Source organism: Vipera ursinii (genome assembly GCF_947247035.1).
Source record: "Vipera ursinii genome assembly, chromosome: 11".
Lineage (NCBI taxonomy): Eukaryota > Metazoa > Chordata > Lepidosauria > Squamata > Viperidae > Vipera > Vipera ursinii.
Genome location: NC_139524.1, coordinates 17,004,718 through 17,024,788, shown reverse-complemented (window position 1 = coordinate 17,024,788; position 20,071 = coordinate 17,004,718). Strand labels below are relative to the sequence as shown.

Below are 20,071 nucleotides of genomic sequence, written 5' to 3'. Positions count from 1 at the left end.
CCCCTCTGATACTGGAACACTGTTATCATGCCCCCTCCCCCCAGTCCTTCTTTTTCTCTAGACTAGCCAAACTCAAATCCTGCAACCGTTCTTCATAAGTTTTTGTCCCCCGGCTTTTAATCATCTGAGTTGCTCTTCTCTGCGCTTTGCTCAAAGTGGAGCCGCGAGAAGCCTGCATTTGGACTTGTTCACGTTCAACAATTCAGGAGGTCAGGCCACCCTCTCGACCTTTTCAATATCGCTTGTCCAATTGTCCTCGTGGCAGAGATTACTGAAAAGAATAGGGGTGGGGTGGGGGAAGAATCTTTGTTCATTATGTTACCCAAAGACACAAATTTGACATTTCTCTGCGCGTTTTGCCTGGCCTAATCAGGAGAAGACCAGGACAGAACCATCCTTCCCCACTAGGTGGCGCTGTCACATCTCCCAGGAAAAACGTGAAAGGCTGGTATGAAAATCCTCTTTCTCCCCCCTCCACACTTTACTTCTGCAGGCAACTTTTAGTGGTAGAAAAAAAATATGCAGTGGAAAAGAGGGCTAAATTTCCAGTTCAGATGACTTTTGCTGATAACGATAACTGACACAGTATTTTTGGGTTTGGGGGGATCTGTTGTTGTTTTTAAATATATATATATATTATTCCATTTTTGCAAGTCTCTCCTTGGCTCCTACTTTTCTTGTTGCTTAGCAATGTGAGCCCTTGATGTTCAGACATCCCACACAAAGTTGTGTTCTCTTCTGCTCTCCCCTGAAGAGCCAGAGAAGGAAGCGTGGACAATGGACGTGGACTGACTTATTAAGATCACTACGTGACACTGTGCCTGTGTGTGTGTGTGTGTGTGTCTGGAGAAACGTGGAGGTCAAAATACTCGGGGAGGGGAGAGGGGAGCTTCATACTCCAGGAGGTGGCAATTCTTCCCTCCCCCCAACCTAAAAACACACATGCAGAAGCACTCCGAGCAACCCAACCATCTGATTACTTCTACCTGGACAAGCACACAGAACCTTTGTGTGCTCCGTTGTTGTGGATAATAAGGACAGTAATAGTCACTCCAAGATATTTTATATATATATAAAATCTCTGAGTTTTCTGTTCCTGTTCCAAAGTTGTGGGTGCTTTTAAAGCAGGCTCTTGCACTTGCAGGATTTCCCTTGCAGTCTTCCCTCTCTCCTTCCCTCTCTCCTTCCTTTGTTCCTTTTTTCCTTCCTTCCTTCCTTCCTTCCTTCCTTCCTTCCTTCCTTCCTTCCTTCCTTCTCTCTCTCTTTCTCTCTCTGTCTATCTTCTATCTATCTTCTATCTATCTATCTTCTATCTACCTATCTATCTATCTATCTGTCTGTCTGTCTGTCTATATCTATCTATCTATCTATCTATCTATCTATCTATCTCTATCCATCTATCCTTCTCTCTCTCTCTCTCATCTATCTATCTATCTGTATCTATCTATATCTATCTATCTATCTATCTATCTATCTATCTATCTATCCATCCATCCATCCATCCATCCATCCATCATCTATCTATCTATCTATCTATCTATCTATCTATCTATCTATCTATCTATCTATCCTATCTCATCTCCTCTTCACTTCCCTTTTTGCAAAAAACCAAACCAAAGCAGAAACACCTTGGAAAGCCCCCCTTGCAGAGGACGGTCTGATTCCACCGAAGTAAAGCTCGCTCTGACACCAGGCAGTTCAGCTTAAACTTGTAATTTATGCCCTTGTGGAAATCTGGCTCACGTGGGCTGAAGTTTCCCAGAGGTGAGTCAATGCTCTCTTTTCATCCTCTCTCCCTGATGCATCTTTTCTTCAGGGAAGTTTCCCCGTTTCTTAACTGGGTCGATCAATGGTGATGTTCACTTGGCGTGCTTGAGTAGCCCAGATAAAGATTTTGTAGCGGAGTTAGCCCAGCTCTGACACTTGGCGTCTTTGTGGTTAGCGCAGGGTGCTGATCTGGTTAGCCCCGTGTCTTGCTTTTAATGATCACGTCAAGCTTTGCAAACATCAACATCGTTATAGGAGAGGAGAATTATTTTATTTTATTTATTTATTTTAATTCCATTTATATCCCGCCCTTCTCCGAAGACTCAGGGCGGCTTACAAGCTTAGCAGTAGCCTTCATTCTATGTATATGCCTGCTTATTAGGGCTTTCACACACACCCCCAAGCGGCATTATTACAAAGTCAGCTTAATTGCCCCCAACAATCTGTGTCCTTGAACATGCCTATTGCAGCTCTTTAGAAGGCCAGATCCTGAAGCTAAAACTCAAATCCTTTGGCCACCTAATGAGAAGGAAGGACTCACTGGAGAAGAGCCTAATTCTGGGAAAGATTGAGGGCAATAGAAGAAGGGGACGACAGAGAATGAGGTGGCTGGATGGAGTCACCGAAGCAGTAGGCTTGAACTTAAGTGGACTCCAGAAGATGGTAGAGGACAGGAAGGCCTGGAGGAACGTTGTCCATAGGGTCGCGATGGGTCGGACACGATTTCGCAACTAACAACAACAACATTGCAGACAAGTGAGGAAAAAAAACACCATTTTTTTCCTCTAATGCACAGGATTGAAAAATCAATGTTGAATATGAGAGGAAGAGGCCTTGTTTGAGGCAAGTGTCAGAAAGCAACGCTCAGAAGAAAACGTTTAAAATGGAAAGTCACTCCAAATTATCTTTTTCTTCCTGGCTTGATCCCCAGTAACTGTTTTGCTGTGGACTTTTGAACAATTGAAATATGGAAAACCTGGTACAGTGTGTGTGTATATGGTGCTGTTTCTATAAAGCCTTAGGAAATCAATAGATAGAATAGATTGCATCATTAAAATAGGGATTTTTTAAAATCTAGTTTCAAAAGCTACTTTGCAGTGGCATCTAACCCATGCTTAGCAATGTTGCACCTTTAAGGGGTCCTCTGTCCTGGTGGCTTCGTGAGTACATCTAGCTTGTTTTCGTGGAAACGATCATCCCTTGTCTTCTTCCAAGGACTTTTTTTTTAACTTCCCCATCTAGCCTATCCCCTTGGGATCACCTAATGGTATCCCATCCAGAAAACATTTTCTTTGCTTTTTCCAAGATGATTCAAGGTCAGTGACAGCAAGGTTTTGCCCCTTAGTTGTTCATGGAGGCTTACTCAGCTGTTCCCTTTCTACTCAGGTAGAGAGATGCTTGTTTTCAACCAGATGTTGGTCTGCATCAGCTACAACATCGGTTAGCCACGTTGAGAGTCTTCTTCCATTAGTCTTTTCCACTTTTCTTCCTGTAGTCCTGAAGCTGGTCAGCCAACAGTCTTGAGTCCTGTAGCCCACTCGTCACCAGATGTCTAAGTGACACCTAGCATGGACCTTGTTGATCCCCATGCAACCAATGTGATATGAGTTTCTGTCAATTACATTTCCCCATACTGTTTATGGGACAGATGCTCTTTCTCTAGATCCTCTGGTGAGACCTGTCTAGTGTGGTTGAACCTTGGGCCTAGCTCTCATCTTCCTCAGACCATGTAAGCCCCACAACCACATCAAGGTACTATTATGATGGGCTGAACACTCAGCCAGATGTTTAGATTGGTTTTGGTATTTTTATCCACCCATTGAGTTCTTTTCAAAGACCTGGGATAGGTTGTTGTTTGATGGTGGTGTTCTCACAGGATGTAAGCTATTCCAAATAAAGCTGCCTTTTGCAATTGACCGAGGGTGATTTTTGTCAACGCCAATGGGGTTTCTCTTTCAGTTATTTTGGATTTTGGATTTTCACTCAAGGCTCCTATTACTATTGGTAATCTCTTTGTTCCCTCTAATTTATTTTACTTCGGTTATTTCTTTAAGAGAATGTTGTGGACTTTATTGACCCAATTGTGTTGTTTTTAAATAAAGGTAAGGAAGAAAGGTTTTTAGAAAAAAACCTGCCATAAAAATATAAATTCCCCTTTTTTCTATCAGCAATTTTAGATGGGATGCCTAATCGGGCTTTGCTAAAAATTTATTTCAGATATAGCCATGCTGCTGATCATAAAAAGTGCCAGGGACAGGCTAAAGGGAATCCACTCCTTCATTTTATCGGTCTTCGTTAAAATCCACACCTCCTCATCCCCACCCTGAATTTTAAATAGTTTATATTAGTTGCATCAGACAGATTCACATTCATAGGGCAAAAGAATTAGTACTCATAACTCATACAATTTTCTTTGTCTGATGTTTCGTGCATCTTCCTCCCTCTGGGAAATTCAAATTGATGGAGAGCTTGAAAAAATACTCATTTTTTTCCTCCAAGTAACCTCATCTCAAACATCTATTATATGCTGGAGTGCGGAAAAATAACCCGAAGCCCATTAAGACATTAGCTAGGAATGGTAGCTGCTCTTTCGCTCTCTTATTAAGGTATCTTTTAAAAAAAAAAGTTGGGATCTAATTTCAAACTGAGTCATTTATTTATTGTTTTTCCATAAGCTTTCACAGCACTCTTTTCTCCATTTTTCCCCACCATAAGAGACTGGTGGGATGAGCTGAGCTTCAAAACATGTTTGGTGATGCCACCTTGATATCTTAGCCTCCTGAGCATCTGCTAATATTTGAAATGTAATGTGGTTTTTTAAGAAGAGACTAGACAGTCACTTGTCTGAAATGGTAGAGGTTCTCCTGCTTGAGCAGGGGGCTGGACTAGAAGACCTCCAAGGTCCCTTTCAGATTCTATTCTATTCTATTCTATTCTATTCTATTCTATTCTATTCTATTCTATTCTATTCTATTCTATTCTATTCTATTCTTTTCTCAATAAAGATTTCTATTCTATTCTATTCTCAATAAAGATTTCTATTCTATTCTATTCTATTCTATTCTATTCTATTCTATTCTATTCTATTCTATTCTATTCTATTCTATTCTATTCTATTCTATTCCATTCCTTCCCTCTACTGTATTGTTCTATTCTATTCTATTCTATTCTATTCTATTCTATTCTATTCTATTCTATTCTATTCTATTCTATTCTATTCTATTCTATTCTCAATAAAGATTTCTATTCTATTCTCAATAAAGATTTCTATTCTATTCTATTCTATTCTATTCTATTCTATTCTATTCTATTCTATTCTATTCTATTCTATTCTATTCTATTCCATTCCATTCTATATTATTAATATATAGTTACATAAAACCTCACTTCCTTGGTTGTCCAACTGACATTCTGCCTAAGACAAGTCTAGAACTCACAGCCTAGATTCACTTCAAGTGGGACCCCAAATACTTTTCTTAGGAACAGGGCAAAATCAGTTATAATTCAACCCCAGGAATACACCATGGACTATGATCTTGTACAGTTTAGATCTTCACCTTTTTTTTGGAGACCAGAACTTCCAAATTAAGGTAGAAGGAATGAAAGGAGATTTTGTTTTTATGAAGATTGCGACCATCTTACCTCCTTCTTAAAGAGTTCAGATACCAGATATCTCTCACCCTACAACCATCAGAAACTTTGAGGGACATGTAAAACAAAATGAAATGAAAAAATATTTGGAAGGGAAGAAACACCGTTTTTACAAAACAGTATCAGATGCTCGGATACTGTTTTGAGATTACCAGATGGAGCCTCTGCTCTTTTTTTAGACTAGAGAGAAAAACAGATTGATGAATCTCATTTCCTTTCCAGCCACTCAGAGTGGCCATGCTGTTGATGTTCATGTTGTGTTCTTATAAAATGGGCTCTTATATTCATGGTAAGCAAAGACTCAAAGCAATGAGAATTTCCCGTGTGGTTTTCTCTTCTTCTTTCATGCATTTGCTCTCCCCTCTCCCCAAATATCTCTAATATTAGAGAGTGACTTTAGCAAACCATGTCCCAAACACGTCACACAAGTAAATCACCAGGCAAATTTGGTCGGTATGATCTTGCATAAGTCTTTATGAATGGATGTGCCAAAAAGATCAACTCTGTTCAGCTCTTCCGGAGACATAAGCTTTAGCGTCTGATTTGCGGAGCCATCAGTCCCAACTTTAGCTCTGTTGGCTTGTTTTATTGTGCTACAGTTTCTGTTGTGACAGTGTTCTGTTGTTGTCGATGTGTTTTTAGACTTGTGAACTGCCTAGAATCGAACCAAAACTGGGGGAGTGAATCCATTTCATAAATAGAAACAAAAGAAGACTCCCCTTCTGCCCAAACAGATCAAGTGAGAAACTGAGAAGCTGCAGATCTGTTTAATAGTCACCATCCCTCTTCATCTCCACATGCACACACACACCACACCTACTGACTCTCCTTGGACAGCCTCCAGCCTAGAATGGAAACACTTCAAATGTCTTCCTTTGTGGCCTGGCAACTCAACCTTATATGGAGCTCTCCATGGTCCTGAACATCAATTTGATAAGTGAGGTCTTTGGTGCTCCCCCCCTCCTCCTCCTCCATTGTTTTCTTGCAGATGTTTCATTACCCAACTAGGTAGCATCATTAGCACTATCACCTAAGAGTAGATTCATGATCTGGCCAAATGTTCTATTTTTTACCTGGACATTGGAAGGTAAATGACTTTGGAATGTATTTTTAATATCCTACTTTTTCCATTTGAATTGTTGTCCTGGCTTCTCTTTTCTAACTGTTTGCCACAGAGTGCGTGAAAAGGTACTAAATAACCTCTCCAACAATTTATATAGAATTACCGTCTTGTCGTTCAGTTGGTAATTTCATCTAAGTCCTACAGTTTGTCCAGAAAAGAGGCTATCGGGTGGTTCAAATGCCAGGTACTAAAGTAATAGTGGATAAATTATGTACGATTATATAGATTATACAGCAATCAATTATATAGATTGCTGTCAGGATTCTGTTCAAGTTGGCATTCCTTTGCCAATTGGACATCAGGAAAAAGAAGTTCATAAATCATCCACAACAGAGATGTCCCTAAGAGGCCACTATCCTTTTTATTAATTGTCCTACCCTTTGGGCAAAATATGGGTCATCCTGAACCAGACAGACAGGTGGAGAAATGGGTCCAGATTCAAACTCTTGCAAAAGCTCGTACAGGTCGTTTTTGACTTAACAATCACTTATCGGGACCAGAACTTCCATTGCTAAGCAAGGCAGTTGTTAAGTCACGCCCTGATTTGAGGATCTTTTTGTTAAACAAATTTCTGCGGTTGTTAAGTAAACCATGTGGTCATTAACTGAATCTAATCTTCCCCCATTGGTTTTCTTTGTCCGAAGCCGGCTGAGAAATCACTAACAGTGATCACACAGGTTGCTGCAACCATTCATGCTGGTTGCCAAGGGCCTGAATTTTGACCACGTGACGTTGGGGAGTCTTGGAACAGTTGTTAACTGCCAGGATTGGTTGTAAGTCAATTTTGTCAGTGCCATTGTAACTTCAGACACTAAACAGGTGGTTTAGTGTAAGCCGAGCACTCCTTGTTAAACCAGTTTGCTCCCACTTGGCCATAGTTAAAAACAACAACAACAACAAGCCTTTTGCAACTCCAGGGGTTTTCCTAGAGTAATTGGAGGGGCTGTCAAAAAAAATCAATAGAATAGAATAGAATAGAATAGAATAGAATAGAATAGAATAGAATAGAATAGAATAGAATAGAATAGAATAGAATAGAATAGAATAGAATAGAATAGAATAGAAATATGGAATAGAATAGAATAGAATGGAATGGAATGGAATGGAGTAGAATAGAATAGAATAGAATAGAATAGAATAGAATAGAATAGAATAGAATAGAATAGAATAGAATAGAATAGAATAGAATAGAATAGAATAGAATAGAATAGAATAGAATAGAATAGAATAGAATAGAATAGAATAGGAATAGGAATAGGAATAGAAATAGGAATAGAGCTGGAAGGGACCTTGGAGGTCTTCTAGTCCAGCCCCCTGCTGAAGCAGGAGAACCTATACCGTCTCAGAGAAGCGACTGTCTAGCCTCTTTTTAAAAATCTCCAGTGATGGTGGCAAGGACTGCTCAGCAGAGGCTTCCATTTTTATATCCATTCTGGTCACTATCCTGCAGGCGTGACGGGTTTGAAGGTAAATGAAGGAATTGAGCTGAATGCCCTTGAGCCAGTCTCTCTCAGCCCAACCTACCTCGCAGGGTTATTGTTCTGGAGAAAAACTGGGAAATTGCTTGCTGGAAATATATGCTGTAAGGAAACAACAGCTTCTTTGGCCAGGCAGGAGGGATCTGGACCTCTCACAATCCGTTTGAGGTTTTTCTTTTAAGAAGGCCAGCCCAGGGATTTCTTTTAAACAACCTCCAATGGTGGCTGGGATCCCTGAAACCTTTGTGGGAGGGCTGAACAGGTCCCCTGCGACCTGGAATGGGTGTTTTCTAAAGCCTGGAGAGGCAAAGAGAGGGTTGGGTTAAAATGGACACCTAAAGGACAATCTAGACCTTTGGAGTGTTGGGTGAAGCTTGGCCAGCTTTTTGTCTTTTGATTCTGGCCATTTCTCTTTCGCTCTCTCTCTCTCTCCCTCCCTCCCTCCCTCTCTCTCTTTGTGTCTCTTTCATTCTCTCTTTCTCTCTCTCTCCCGCCTTTCTCCTTTCTCTCTCTCTTTGTGTCTCTTTCATTCTCTCTTTCTCTCTCTCTCTCCCGCCTTTCTCCTTTCTCTCTCTCTCTCTTTGTGTCTCTTTCATTCTCTCTCTCCCATTCTCTTTCACTCTCTTTCTCTCCCGCCTTTCTCCTTTCTCTCTCTCCTGCCTTTCTCTCTCTCTCTCTTTGTGTCTCTTTCATTCTCTCTCTCTCTTTCATCCTCTCTCTCCCTCATTCTCTCTCTCTCTCTCCTGCCATTCTCCCTTCTCTCTCTCTCTTTGTGTGTCTCTTTCATTCTCTCTCTCTTTCATCCTCTCTTTGTCTCCCTCATTCTCTTTCTCTCTCTCTCTCCCTCCTTTCTCTCGCTCTCGCCTCGGCGGTTCCCCCCTGCCCTCCCCGGGGGCCGAGCGCCCCCCTCCCCAGGTGTCGCCCCTTTAAGAAGCCGGGCGCCGGCTCAGGTAGACCCAGCCGATTGGACGCGGGGACTCCAGTGGCCAGCCAATCGGATCCGCCGCCTTCCTGAAGATTCCCAGGCTCCGGAGTTGCTGCCTGAAGCCGGAGAGATGGGAGCCAACAGCAGCAGTGATGTAACCCCAGCCGGGGCGCGCAAGTCCCGGTGACCGCCGCCTTCCCAGAAGCTTCGCCGCCGCTTCGGAGCAGAGCCGCCGCCGCCGGGGGGCGGCTGGGGGGTTTGCCCGCTTCTCGCCCTCATCCCGAGCCTCTTCGTTGCGACGACGTCGCCTTTCGGGAAGAAGCAGGCGCGGCTCCCGGCTGGCCCTCGGGGAGCCTCCCGGCCCAGATGTTCCGGCGGTGCCCCCGGCTCCTTCGCCTCCTGAAGCCGCTCGGCCCGCCGCTCCGGTGGGCCCGTCCGGCGGCCTCGGCGGCGGCCCAGCCCCACCGCTGCTAGCCGGGCGGGGGGCCGTCCCCGCCTCGCACCTCGCCGGGAGAGGAAGGGGCGGCTTCTCTGCAGGGCTCCGCTGGGCCCCCCCTCGAACTAGACCACCACCCCCCAGCCAGCAAGGAGATGACCGGCGGGGCGTCCGGGCAGCTGGCGGCCGCCCCCTGAGCCTGGCGCCAGGGGAGGGACGGCCCGCCGGCGGGGAGAAGCAGGAGGAAGAGGAGGAGGAGGAGGAGGAGGAGGAGGAGGAAGAGGGCGCAGCCGGGGCTCCCCTCCGCGTGCTCGCCGCCCTCCAAGCCGCGGCTGCCGCTGCCGCCGCCGGGGGCTCGCTCTTCGGGATCCGGCCATGGACCGGCTGCCGCCGTCGATGCGCAAGCGGCTCTACAGCCTCCCGCCGCAGATCGCGCCCAAAGCCTCGCTGGTGGACGAGGAGGAGGAGGAGGAGGACGCGGGGGGCGACCTGGCAGGAGGGGGCGGCGGCGGCTGCAAGGACGCGCGGCGCAAGAGCATCCGCCTGCAACCGCTCTCGCCCTCGGCCGTCCCCGCCGCCCCGGCAGGAGCTCCCGCCGAGCCGTCGAAGCCCGGGCCGGGCTCCAGAGCCTCGGAAGGCGGCCCTGCAGACGGGGGAGAGGCGGCGGGGGGCGGCGGGGCCGGCCGGCCGGGCCCGAAAAGTAGCACCAACGGCGACTGTCGGCGTCTGAAGGGCAGCCGCTCCTCGCTGGCCGGCCGCCACCCGCACGACTCGGCCGAGGGTCGCCGGCTGATCGGCCACGAAGGCGAGGCCGCCTCCCCGGGCGACGAGCGGAGCCCCTGGGGCCTCGCAGACGGTCCGGACGCCGCCGACGCCGCCGCCTCCTCTTCCTCGCCCCCGGCGGACGCCGACCCCCGCCAGGAGCCGGCCGCGGCCTTCGTCAAGCTGGAGGGCGTCGGGGCTTCGGGCGAGCAGATCAGCCCGGACGACGAGCAGCAGCTGGACCAAGCCGGCTTCATGCAGCGGCAGTTCGGCGCTCTGCTGCAGCCCGGCGTGAACAAATTCTCCCTGCGGATGTTCGGCAGCCAGAAGGCGGTGGAGCGGGAGCAGGAGAGAGTCAAGACGGCCGGCTTCTGGATCATCCACCCTTACAGCGATTTCAGGTACCCGAGGCGGCCTCAATCCGGATTGGAGCTGCCGGCGGGAAACGGCGCGTCTGGAGCTGCCGGCGCTTTCCGTCGTCTCCCGCTTTCTTGACGGCCTTCCTTGCCAGCCTGTCTCTCTGTCTGGCGGGCCCTGGGGATCCGTGCCAGAAATCAGGAATCCGAGGGCCCTTTATCCTACGAAAAGCTCCTCAAAGGGTACCCCCTTTTCGTTAAAGTGATTCGCCGGGAAAGGGGGGGGGTCCCCCTGATTCTGGAATTTGGGCCACCGGAGACTTAACATGGCTCAATTAGGTGGGATATATATTCCACCCATAACTCGGAAGGGGGGAGCTGAGTGAGTCTGGGGTGAACATTATCTTCCTAAAAATCCCACAAGGCGGGTTGGGCCGTGAGAGGGAGTGAACCCCACAAGGGAGTTGGGGAAAAGGACTTGAGTTGGGTTCTCCCATCAAAAGGAATCCTTTAATCCCAGTGGAAAACTGAATTCGGTGCAGGGGGGTCGCCTCTGGATTCCTCTAGTGAAAAGTGGGTGGTTGGGGGACAAGGAAAAAGGCCTTGGGGAGGAGAAGAAAGACAGCCAGAGGGATAAACCAGAGGGATGGCGACAACGGTGGGGTGCGATTCTTTTATGCAAGGCAGGACGCTGAGTTTGTCAATCAGAAGGTCGGCAGTTTGGCGGGTCAAATCCCAAGTGCTACATAACAGAGTGAGCGCCTGTTACTCATCCCAGCTTCTGCCAACATAGCAGTTTGAAAGCACGTAAAAATGCAAGTAGAAAAATAGGGACCACTACGGTGGGAAGGTAACAGCGTTCCGTGCGCCTTTGGCATCTAGTCATGGTGGCCACATGACCACGGAGACATCCTCGGACAAGCACTGGCTCTTCGGCTTTGAAATGGAGGTGAGCACCGGCCCCTAGAGTTGGAAACGACTAGCACGCATGTGCGGGGGAACATTTACCTTTACCTTTATCCATCAATGTTTCTCAATCTTGGCAACTTTGAGACGCATGGACTTCAACTCCCAGAATTCCTAGGAGGGAAATGCCCCGCGGTGGCTGGGGAACTCAGGGAGTTGACATCCACACATCCTAAAGTTCCTTAGCATGCTGACTGGGGAATCCTGGGAGCTGAAGTCCACACATCCAATAAGACCCAGTGAATCTTCCTTCCTTCCACTTGCCCAATATATTTGGTTCCTTCGAGTATAAAAATTCAGCTCTCCTGCTGGATTTGCTTGACTACCACACAGCTCACCTCACAACTGTGACAAAGAGGTCAAGAGATTGGGGGTGATCCACTTAACTGCCTTTCTTAACAATGGAAACACTGCCCCCCAGTTCTCGTTGTAAGCCAAGGGCTATCTGTATTTAAGGCAGGTTTTTTTTTTTTTGCTCAACAGACTGTCAGAATCCTACGAGATGAGAAGTTAAAGGGAAAGAAGTGTGCAAAATTAACTTTGGTGTGGTTTTTCCCCCTCTCCTTCCCCCCCCCCATTCATTGTTTGAACCCCAGGACACCTAGGAGGGGTTAGGTTAGGGGAAAAAAAGTTAGAATTAATTGGTTGTAAAGCAATCTTTGCTGTGCAGTCCAACTTTCCAGGCCTTAAGAGATGGTTTAGCGTGCAATCAAGAGCCCTGTGGTGTTGATTTTAATTACAATCGGCTTATACCACAACTTTGTAGAAATTAAAGAGGCGGGCGTCTGGGGCTTTTAATATATCGGCTGGAGGAGGGGGAGATGCTTAAGAAACGAAGCACGTATTAGGGAAAGTATTTGATGGATTCCTTCAGCTTCGCTGCTCGCTTGCTTTCCACCAGGATTGCCCATTTCAGACAGGTCGTCTCTGACTTACAACCGCCCTTGGGTCATTTGCTTAACAGCTGCAGTGATTCGTATAACAACCGTGGTGAAAAGGTCATAAAAGCGGGCACCTTGCTTAGCAATGGGCATTCTGCCCCCCCACCCCCACCCCTTCCATTGCAGTCATAAGTGTGTGTCAGAAATGTGGGAACGATGGAATCGGTTAGGTCAGGCAGAAAGAATTGAGGAGTTTCTGCTCTCCTCTCGACTGGGAGGGACTCAAAGTTGCAGTGGGTTTTTGGAAGGATGACGAAAACGATGGAAGACGCCTGTATTAGTAGGCACATGACTGTAGTTAAGCAAAGCCTCCATCTTCTGCAGCAGTGTACCTTAAAATATTTGTCCCGGGGAAGCTAGTCACGGAGGAGGATTGTCTTTTCCACCTGGGAAATTCATGAGGATGATGTGGCTTGCTCTCCTGTTCTTCCAGGAGTGATTATAAATGCCTTAATCTGTAATGCCCATCAAACTGGACAACTCCCCTTATCTGCAAAGGCCATTTAATATTCTTTTCCCCACCAACCGTCTCCACAACCGGCTTGAGTTGTGTAGGAAGAGACAATCCTCTTTGTTCCGCAGCCTTCCTTGTCTCACTTCCTGGGTGCAACCTGTCCCAAACAGTAGTAAAACGAAACTTGAAAGTTTTCTCATTGCCTTGTTCTGGGTCAGGGTGTGACCACTACCGTGGGAAAAATTCTGAAGCTGGACTGTGGAGTGGTCAGTTATGAACCTGGGCTGCTTTTCTGGGTCGCTCTGTCAGAAGTGAATAAAATGCCTCTTCTTCCTTCCATCTTTCATCTCCTTCCTTCCTTCCATCTTCCTTCCTTCCTTCCTCACTTCCTCCTTTCCTTCCTCCCTTCCTCCCCTCCCCTCCCCTCCCCTCCCCTCCTTCCTCCCTCCTTTCCTTTCTTTTCATTTCCTTCTTTCCTTTCCTTCCTTCCTTCCTCCCCTCCTTCCTCTCTCCTCTCCTTTCTTTTCTTTTCCTTTCCTTCTTTCCTTTCCTTTCCTTTCTTCCTTCCTTCTTTCCTCCCTCCCTCCCTCCCTCCCCTGCCATCCTTCCTCCCTCCCTCCTTCCCTCCCTTCCTTCTATCTTTCCTTCCTTCCTTCCTTCCTTCCTTCCTTCCTTCCTTCCTTCCTTCCTTCCTTCCTTCCTTCCTTCTTTCTTTCTTTCTTCCCTCCCTCCCTCCCTCCCTCCCTCCCTCCCTCCCTCCCTTACTTACTTCCCACAGTCATTTGGTCTTTATTTATGAAAATATGACAAAGTTGACTAGGAAGCGGGGGGGGGAAACCTAGGAGGGCCACAGTTTTGAAAAAGTTGTCCAAGGAAGTATATATATATATATTTTTTTTAAAAAAAAATGCCTTCCTCCTTCTAATATTGGGAGCCTGGGTGAACGAATGTCCATGCTTTTAGTTGATTGCATAACTCAGAAAACAGCTCCTGGAATGAGCGATTGGAATTCCTTGCTGTAGCCAGGGATGGCAGCTCCTGGCTGAGAATTTAAAAGGCAAATAGGTCACATTCATAAGGGATATTAATCACCATCAGTTATTAGCAGCCCCAAGAGCAAAAAAGATCATGCATATTCAGCAGGTCTCTGAATGTTGCTAGTTGCCTAACAGGGTGCCTTTGAAGTCCTCCTGGAAATGTCTAGTTAGTCACTGAGAATGACAGAACATCTTAATATGGCAAAGCTTTCCTCCTCCGTTTTGACGGACCAAAAGGACCAAAGATGTAACCCCAACTTGAGACGTATTGGAAGCAACCCAGAGTGCCCAAGACTAATAGGACCCATAGCTATGCCCTAGGAGTAATCTCTGTGACCCCCTCTGGAAGGACAGCCCATAATCGGAAGTCTACTAGCACATTTTTCAACTCAGAAGTTGTATTAAAAGCTCAAGGAAGCTTATGTGTTTTAATAAAACGGCTTAGCTGGAAAAGATGCCTCCTAGACTCTCCATTTGGGGTTACCCTAGATTCGCCCAGCTCTCCACCTACAACACTGGAAGGGTGTCTGTGGGGCAAAGCAGGTCAACCTTGTCTCCTTCTAGTTCTACCTCTCTGGAGAAGACTCTAAGGTTGTGGACTGTGAGGGGGGGAGGAGAGAAGAAGAGGACAACCTGTAGCATGTGGAGGGACCCAGCGACAGCAATGATGGAGAACTGTTGGAAGTCCTGAAGATCAGGATCCTGCAACAATCGGTGTCTCTCCATCAGCGCGATCAATTCTGGAAGCTGAATGGGATGAGACTAAAATTGCTACTGTAGAAGAAGACAGAGATGAAAGTTCAGATCTGAAAGTGGGTCAGATGTCCTCCACCCCTCCACCGCCTGTATCTCTAGGATGGAGGGGACCCCTGAGCTTGGAATACGGGTGGCCGCTCCATCCCAGCCCCCTCCCTTCTGTTGGCTCATGTGATCCAGAATGGAGTGTATGCAACTTTTTCTGGGTAGATTATTGTTATTCTTCTTATTATTTTTAGGAGACTCCCAAGTTGGCGCTTTAAATCGGCAGTTAGAGTTGCTTTCATTAACTGAGTGTCCCCGTGGAGAATTTTGGAAAGTATATATCATTTATCTAGTTTACCGTAAATTGAATTGAAATTAATCTCTCTGTTTTTCGCATTTGGGATACAGCTCTTGGGCATGCCTTCTCTCTCACACAGCCAAGTTGCATCGGATCATCCGCTTTCCTTTGGGGAAAGAGTCGTGTTCAAAATGTCACAGCAGGTGGAGACGGGGAAGGCAGCGGGCTAGAAAGTGGGAGACTCTGACTTCAAGGGCCTCCTTATCCATGAAAGGAAGGAAGGAAGGAAGGAAAGAAGGAAGGGAGGAAGGAAGGAAGGAAGGGAGGAAGGAAGGAAGGGGAGGAAAGGAAGGAAGGAAGGAAGGAAGGAAGGGGAGGGAAGGAAGGAAGGAAGGAAGGAAAGAAGGAAGGGGAAGAAAGGAGGGAGGGAGGGAAGGAAGGAAGGAGAAGAAAGGAGGGATGGAGGGAAGGAAGGAGGGAAGGGAAGGAAGGAAGGGGAAGAAAGGAGGGAGGGAAGGAAGGAAGGAAGGGGAGGGAAGGAAGGAAGAAAGGAAGGAAGGAAGGAGAAGAAAGGAGGGACGGAGGGAAGGAAGGAAGGAAGGAGGGAGGGAGGGAGGGAAGGAAGGAAGGAAGGGGAGGGAAGGAAGGAAGGAAGGAAGGAAGGGGAGGGAAGGAAGGAAGGAAGTTTGAGTAGACAATATGTTGCACTGATTGACGGTGTTAACATCTTTGAGGGATTTGATTCTGGATGACTTCAGGGACACTTTGATGTGGTTTTCTTGGCAGCAGCAAGGAGATGTTTTGCGGCTAACTTTTCCCAGAGTGTTTTTCAAGTTTGGAATTTTTCTGGCAGTCTCCCATCTAAGTACTAACCAGGTCAGACCTTGCTTAGATTTTGGAGATCAGCTAAAGTCAGCTAGGTATTGTCAGCGTTGAAGGGCTGGCGAGCGTTTGAATAAAAAGGAAGAATTTAAGCTTCCCAGGAGCTGAAGGCCTTCGCTGCACCCCTTTAAAATCTAGGACAGCTTTTCTTGGTTTCTAATGGACAGGCGGGCAAAATAGGGACCTAGATTATATTGAGTCCTTAAACCCACCCAGGCCCTCCAAAATGAAAATCGAAGCCCAGATGTTATGGAGAGTGGAACCGTAGGATGACAGAACAACAGAGTTGGAAGGGACCTTGGAGGTCATCTAGTCCAACCCCCTGCTCAGGCAGGAAACTCTATAACATTTCAGATAAGTGGTTGCCCAGTCTCCTCTTAAACTTCCAGTGTTGGAGCATTCACAGCTTCTGGAAGCAAGTCGTTCCACTGGTGAATTGTTCTCACTGTCAGGAAATTTCTCCTTGGTTCTAGGTGGCTTCTCTCTTGGGTTACTTTCCCTCCGTTGCTTCTTGTCCTGCCTTCGGGCGCTTTGGAGAATTGCTTGACTCCCTCTTCTTTGGGGCAGCCCCTGGAGATATTGGAAGGCTGCTCACAGTTCAGCCCAAGTCGCAGTGTGGACCCCAAGGTGAAAGAAATTCTCTGCTTCCTACTGTAGAGGCCCTGATCTCCAGACAGCAGGCTTAAATATGCAATTGGGGGCCCACCATCTATGTTGGGAACCGAAGCCACGCCGGGCCAGATTCCAGCCCTCTTCCATAACTATGTTTGTCTGGGCACAATGGGAGTCACAAAGCCCTCCCCCACCCTCGGAGACCCTGCTGGTAGGCAGAGCTTAGACGGGGCTGTTCTTCAGACCTCATATCTGCTCTTTAAATTTTCACACTCTGCATATTTGGTCAATACACTCACACGTCCTGATAGCCTCTGCCGAGGTGGTCCCGGAATGCTTCCCAGATCCTCTAAATGGGGAAAGCTTTATCTTCCGCCAGCTGATAAAGCCACATTCTCAAGACTTGTTGTCTCCCTCCTAACAGCCCTGATTTCTTAGCTCTCCCAGTTCCCTAGCAAGGTGACTTCTCTCCTTGCCGCCCTGACCCGGCTGGCGGTTGGGATTGCACTTGGCAGCCGCCGATATTTGACTTCAAATAATTTAATAGCTCATGTCGTTGGGATTGCCCACAATTTTTATTTTCTTAAATTGAGGGATGTAGAGACTTTAGCAAGGGAAGGAAGGAAAGATGGAAGATGGAGGGAGACAGAGAGAGGGGAAGGAAGGAAGGAAGGAAGGAAGGAAGGAAGGAAGGAAGGAAGGAAGGAAGGAAGGAAGGAAGGGAGGGAGGGAGGGAGGGAGGGAGGGAGGGAGAAAGAAGGGAAGGGAGGGAGGAAGGAAAGATGGAAGATGGAGGGAGACAGAGAGAGGGGAAGGAAGGAAAAGAGGGAGGGAGGGAGAAAGGGAAAGAAGAGAGGAAGGAAGGAAAGCGGAAGATGGAGGAAGACAGAGAGCGGAAGGAAGGGAGGAAGGAAGGAAGGGAGGGAGGGAGGGAGGGAGGGAGAAAGAAGGGAAGGGAGGGAGAAAGGGAAGTGGAAGATGGAGGGAGACAGAGAGAAGGGAAGGAAGGAACGAAGAAAAGAGGGGAGGGAGGGGAAGGAGAGGGAGAGGAATGAAGGAAGGAGGGAAGGAGGGAGGGAGGGAAAGAGGGAAGAAAGGAAGGAAGGATGGATTTTGACTGGGGAATGGAATCCATTTCCCACTATTCAGTCAGAATTGAAGAACCTTCTTGGATGAGGAGTAAAACATCTTCAAGGCAACCCCCCCAAAAAAAAGTCCAGTTGCCTCTTGCAAAAAGAATCTTTGGGTTTCCTTCTCGATGATTGAATTAGGAAGTTATCTGCCTGAGCTGCTTCTCAACGTGCTCTCTGGACATTCTGGACTTGAGACACTCTTTCTCCAGTCAACAGCAAGGTCATCTTCCTTATTCTCTAAAACCTCCAAGCTGGAGAAGAACTTCCAGATCTTACTGGCTTTTGTTTCTGCCTTTCTTTGGCTTCCGAATGGCTAAACAAAGGATGTTTGTTGACTGCGGAGGAACCCACCATGTGCCCTGATGTTAATGAGGAGACATATTTTTCCCCGTGCCAGCTTTCACAAATGTAGCCATGTGTTTCCTTCTGGCTTGGCCTAGCTGTCCTTCTGTGGCTTCTGTTTGCCCAGACGAGGCCTTCCCAACACAAGCGGCCTTCTGTGGGTTGAGAGAAGCCAAGGAGAAGCAGTAGTAAAAGCTTCCGAGAAGAATGTAGAGTTAACTTCTGCCTTCGATCTAAAGCTAAATTCCCTCCTTTTCTGTTCTTTTCCTACCAACCTCAGCACGCTTTAAAATGTGATTTAATTGCACATTGGCCCCAAGGCAAAGAAAAGCCACGAATGTGTAAAGGAAATGCTAGCATCTCTCTTGGTAGGAATTCAAACTGTGGGTTCCTAATCTCTGCTTTTCGATTTGTCCCCCATCAATCTCTTCCTTTGGCTGAAACTGTCTTATTTCTTTCTACTTTGGCCAGTGGAAAATACAGATTTGCCTGTCAATCTGGTGCCAGCCAGGTGGCAGGACAACCTACAGAACTGGCAGCTGTTGCATTTCACCTTGAAATGTTTCTGTCGGCGGCCGCACGTTTCCTTTGTGAGCGAATCTGCTGTGAGGAATCCCATTAAACAAGGTGGGGCATGCAAACCTGGCTGGGAACAAGCTGCCATGGAAAAGCTGGCTTATCAAAGATACAAGCCAAGGGCAGAAGGTTGGGGAAGCATCCCGATCGTGGTTATCCAGAAAGATCAAACTTTTGTTTTCTCCTTAAAAGATTGCAAAGGCAGTCATTCTTTACTGACTTACTGGAGAGTAAGCCTCAGTGAATCCAGCCCTATGCTTTCCTAAGCAAACTCAGGTAAACCTGCCTGTTAATCCAATCCCCAGTTGTGAATTATAGCTACCTTGACATCTTGCCTCAGTCTTATTTTGGGCTTTCCGTTGATGTGTCTCTGGAAACATGAAGGCCACAAGGAAAACCCCCTGCAAGCTAGCTTAAAAAGGTTTAGCCCAGAGGTCCCCAACCTTTTGGGCACCGGGGACTGGTTCTGTGGAGAGAGGTTTTTCCGTGGACCGGAGTGGGCATGGTTTTGTGTGCTGCCTGCATCCCACAGATGGGCCTTTGCTTGTTTGTGCAGACCGGTTGCTGGCATGCCGCAGGCTGGTACTGGTCCAAAGAACGGGGGTTGGGGACCCTGGTTTAGGATGTTGGCAGAGGAAAACTTCCAGCTTCAAAGAAAGGTGGATTCTCAAATGCGTTGATGTTCACCTCATCTCGCCATTGATTTGGTCTACTTCCTCACGTTTAACTAAATTTGAACCTGTGGTCCTTTATCTCCAACATTGACGGTGGGAGTCATTTTTAAAGTCTTAATAAAATAGAATCCAACGGTGTCGTATTCGGCACCTCCATTCCATGCTGGTCGACTTTCTGTAAGACGTCCTCTGGTGTTAGTTGTGAAAGCTTCTCTACTTCGGCCAGAGGTCATAGTGATTCTTCCTCCCGAAGACTACTTCATTTTGCAAGTTGTCCTTCTGCCCTTCAATCACGTTTTCCATCTGTCCCTCAGAAAAGCTTTGAGAAGTTTGCGAGATTGAGATCGAAGAAACTGGGATGAAGCATATTGGCCTGATGCTATCTAAAGGTAAAGGTAAAGGTTCCCCCGCACATGCGTGCTAGTCGTTTCCGACTCTAGGGGCCGGTGCTCATCTCCGTTTCAAAGCCAAAGAGCCAGCGCTTGTCCGAGGACGTCTCCGTAGTCATGTGGCCGGCATGACTAGACGCCAAAGGCGCACGGAACGCTGTTACCTTCCCACCGTAGTGGTCCCTATTTTTCTACTTGCATTTTTACGTGCTTTCGAACTGCTAGGTTGGCAGAAGCTGGGACGAGTAACAGGCGCTCACTCTGTTACGCGGCACTCGGGATTCGACCCGCCAAACTGCTGACCTTCTGATTGACAAGCTCAGTGTCCTAACCCACTGAGCCACCGCGTCCCTTGATGCTATGTAAGATGCTTCAAAAAAAGATGATCCATGAAAGAAAATGTGTTGCTAGGTTGACTAACACCACAAAGAATGGCCGCTAAACTAACCCAACTTGGCAATCTTGAAAGAATCTGGAGACAGCTTCTCCAGACTTCTCCAGGAATAGTTCAGCAAACCAGTCCCACAT

At 47.3% G+C, this 20,071-nt stretch overlaps 1 protein-coding gene across 1 annotated transcript in view; it reads left to right on the top strand.

Annotated features, from left to right (window-relative positions):
- Positions 1 to 9,755: 9,755 nt before the first annotated feature.
- The window catches only part of HCN4 (hyperpolarization activated cyclic nucleotide gated potassium channel 4), a gene marked incomplete at both ends in the record, with an annotated part of 41,771 nt that continues 31,455 nt past the window's right edge, over positions 9,756 to 20,071 (top strand). The window contains one exon of the mRNA XM_083371683.1: positions 9,756 to 10,543. Coding sequence (XP_083227809.1) covers positions 9,756 to 10,543 — 788 coding nt within the window. The remainder of the gene's footprint in view (positions 10,544 to 20,071) is intronic.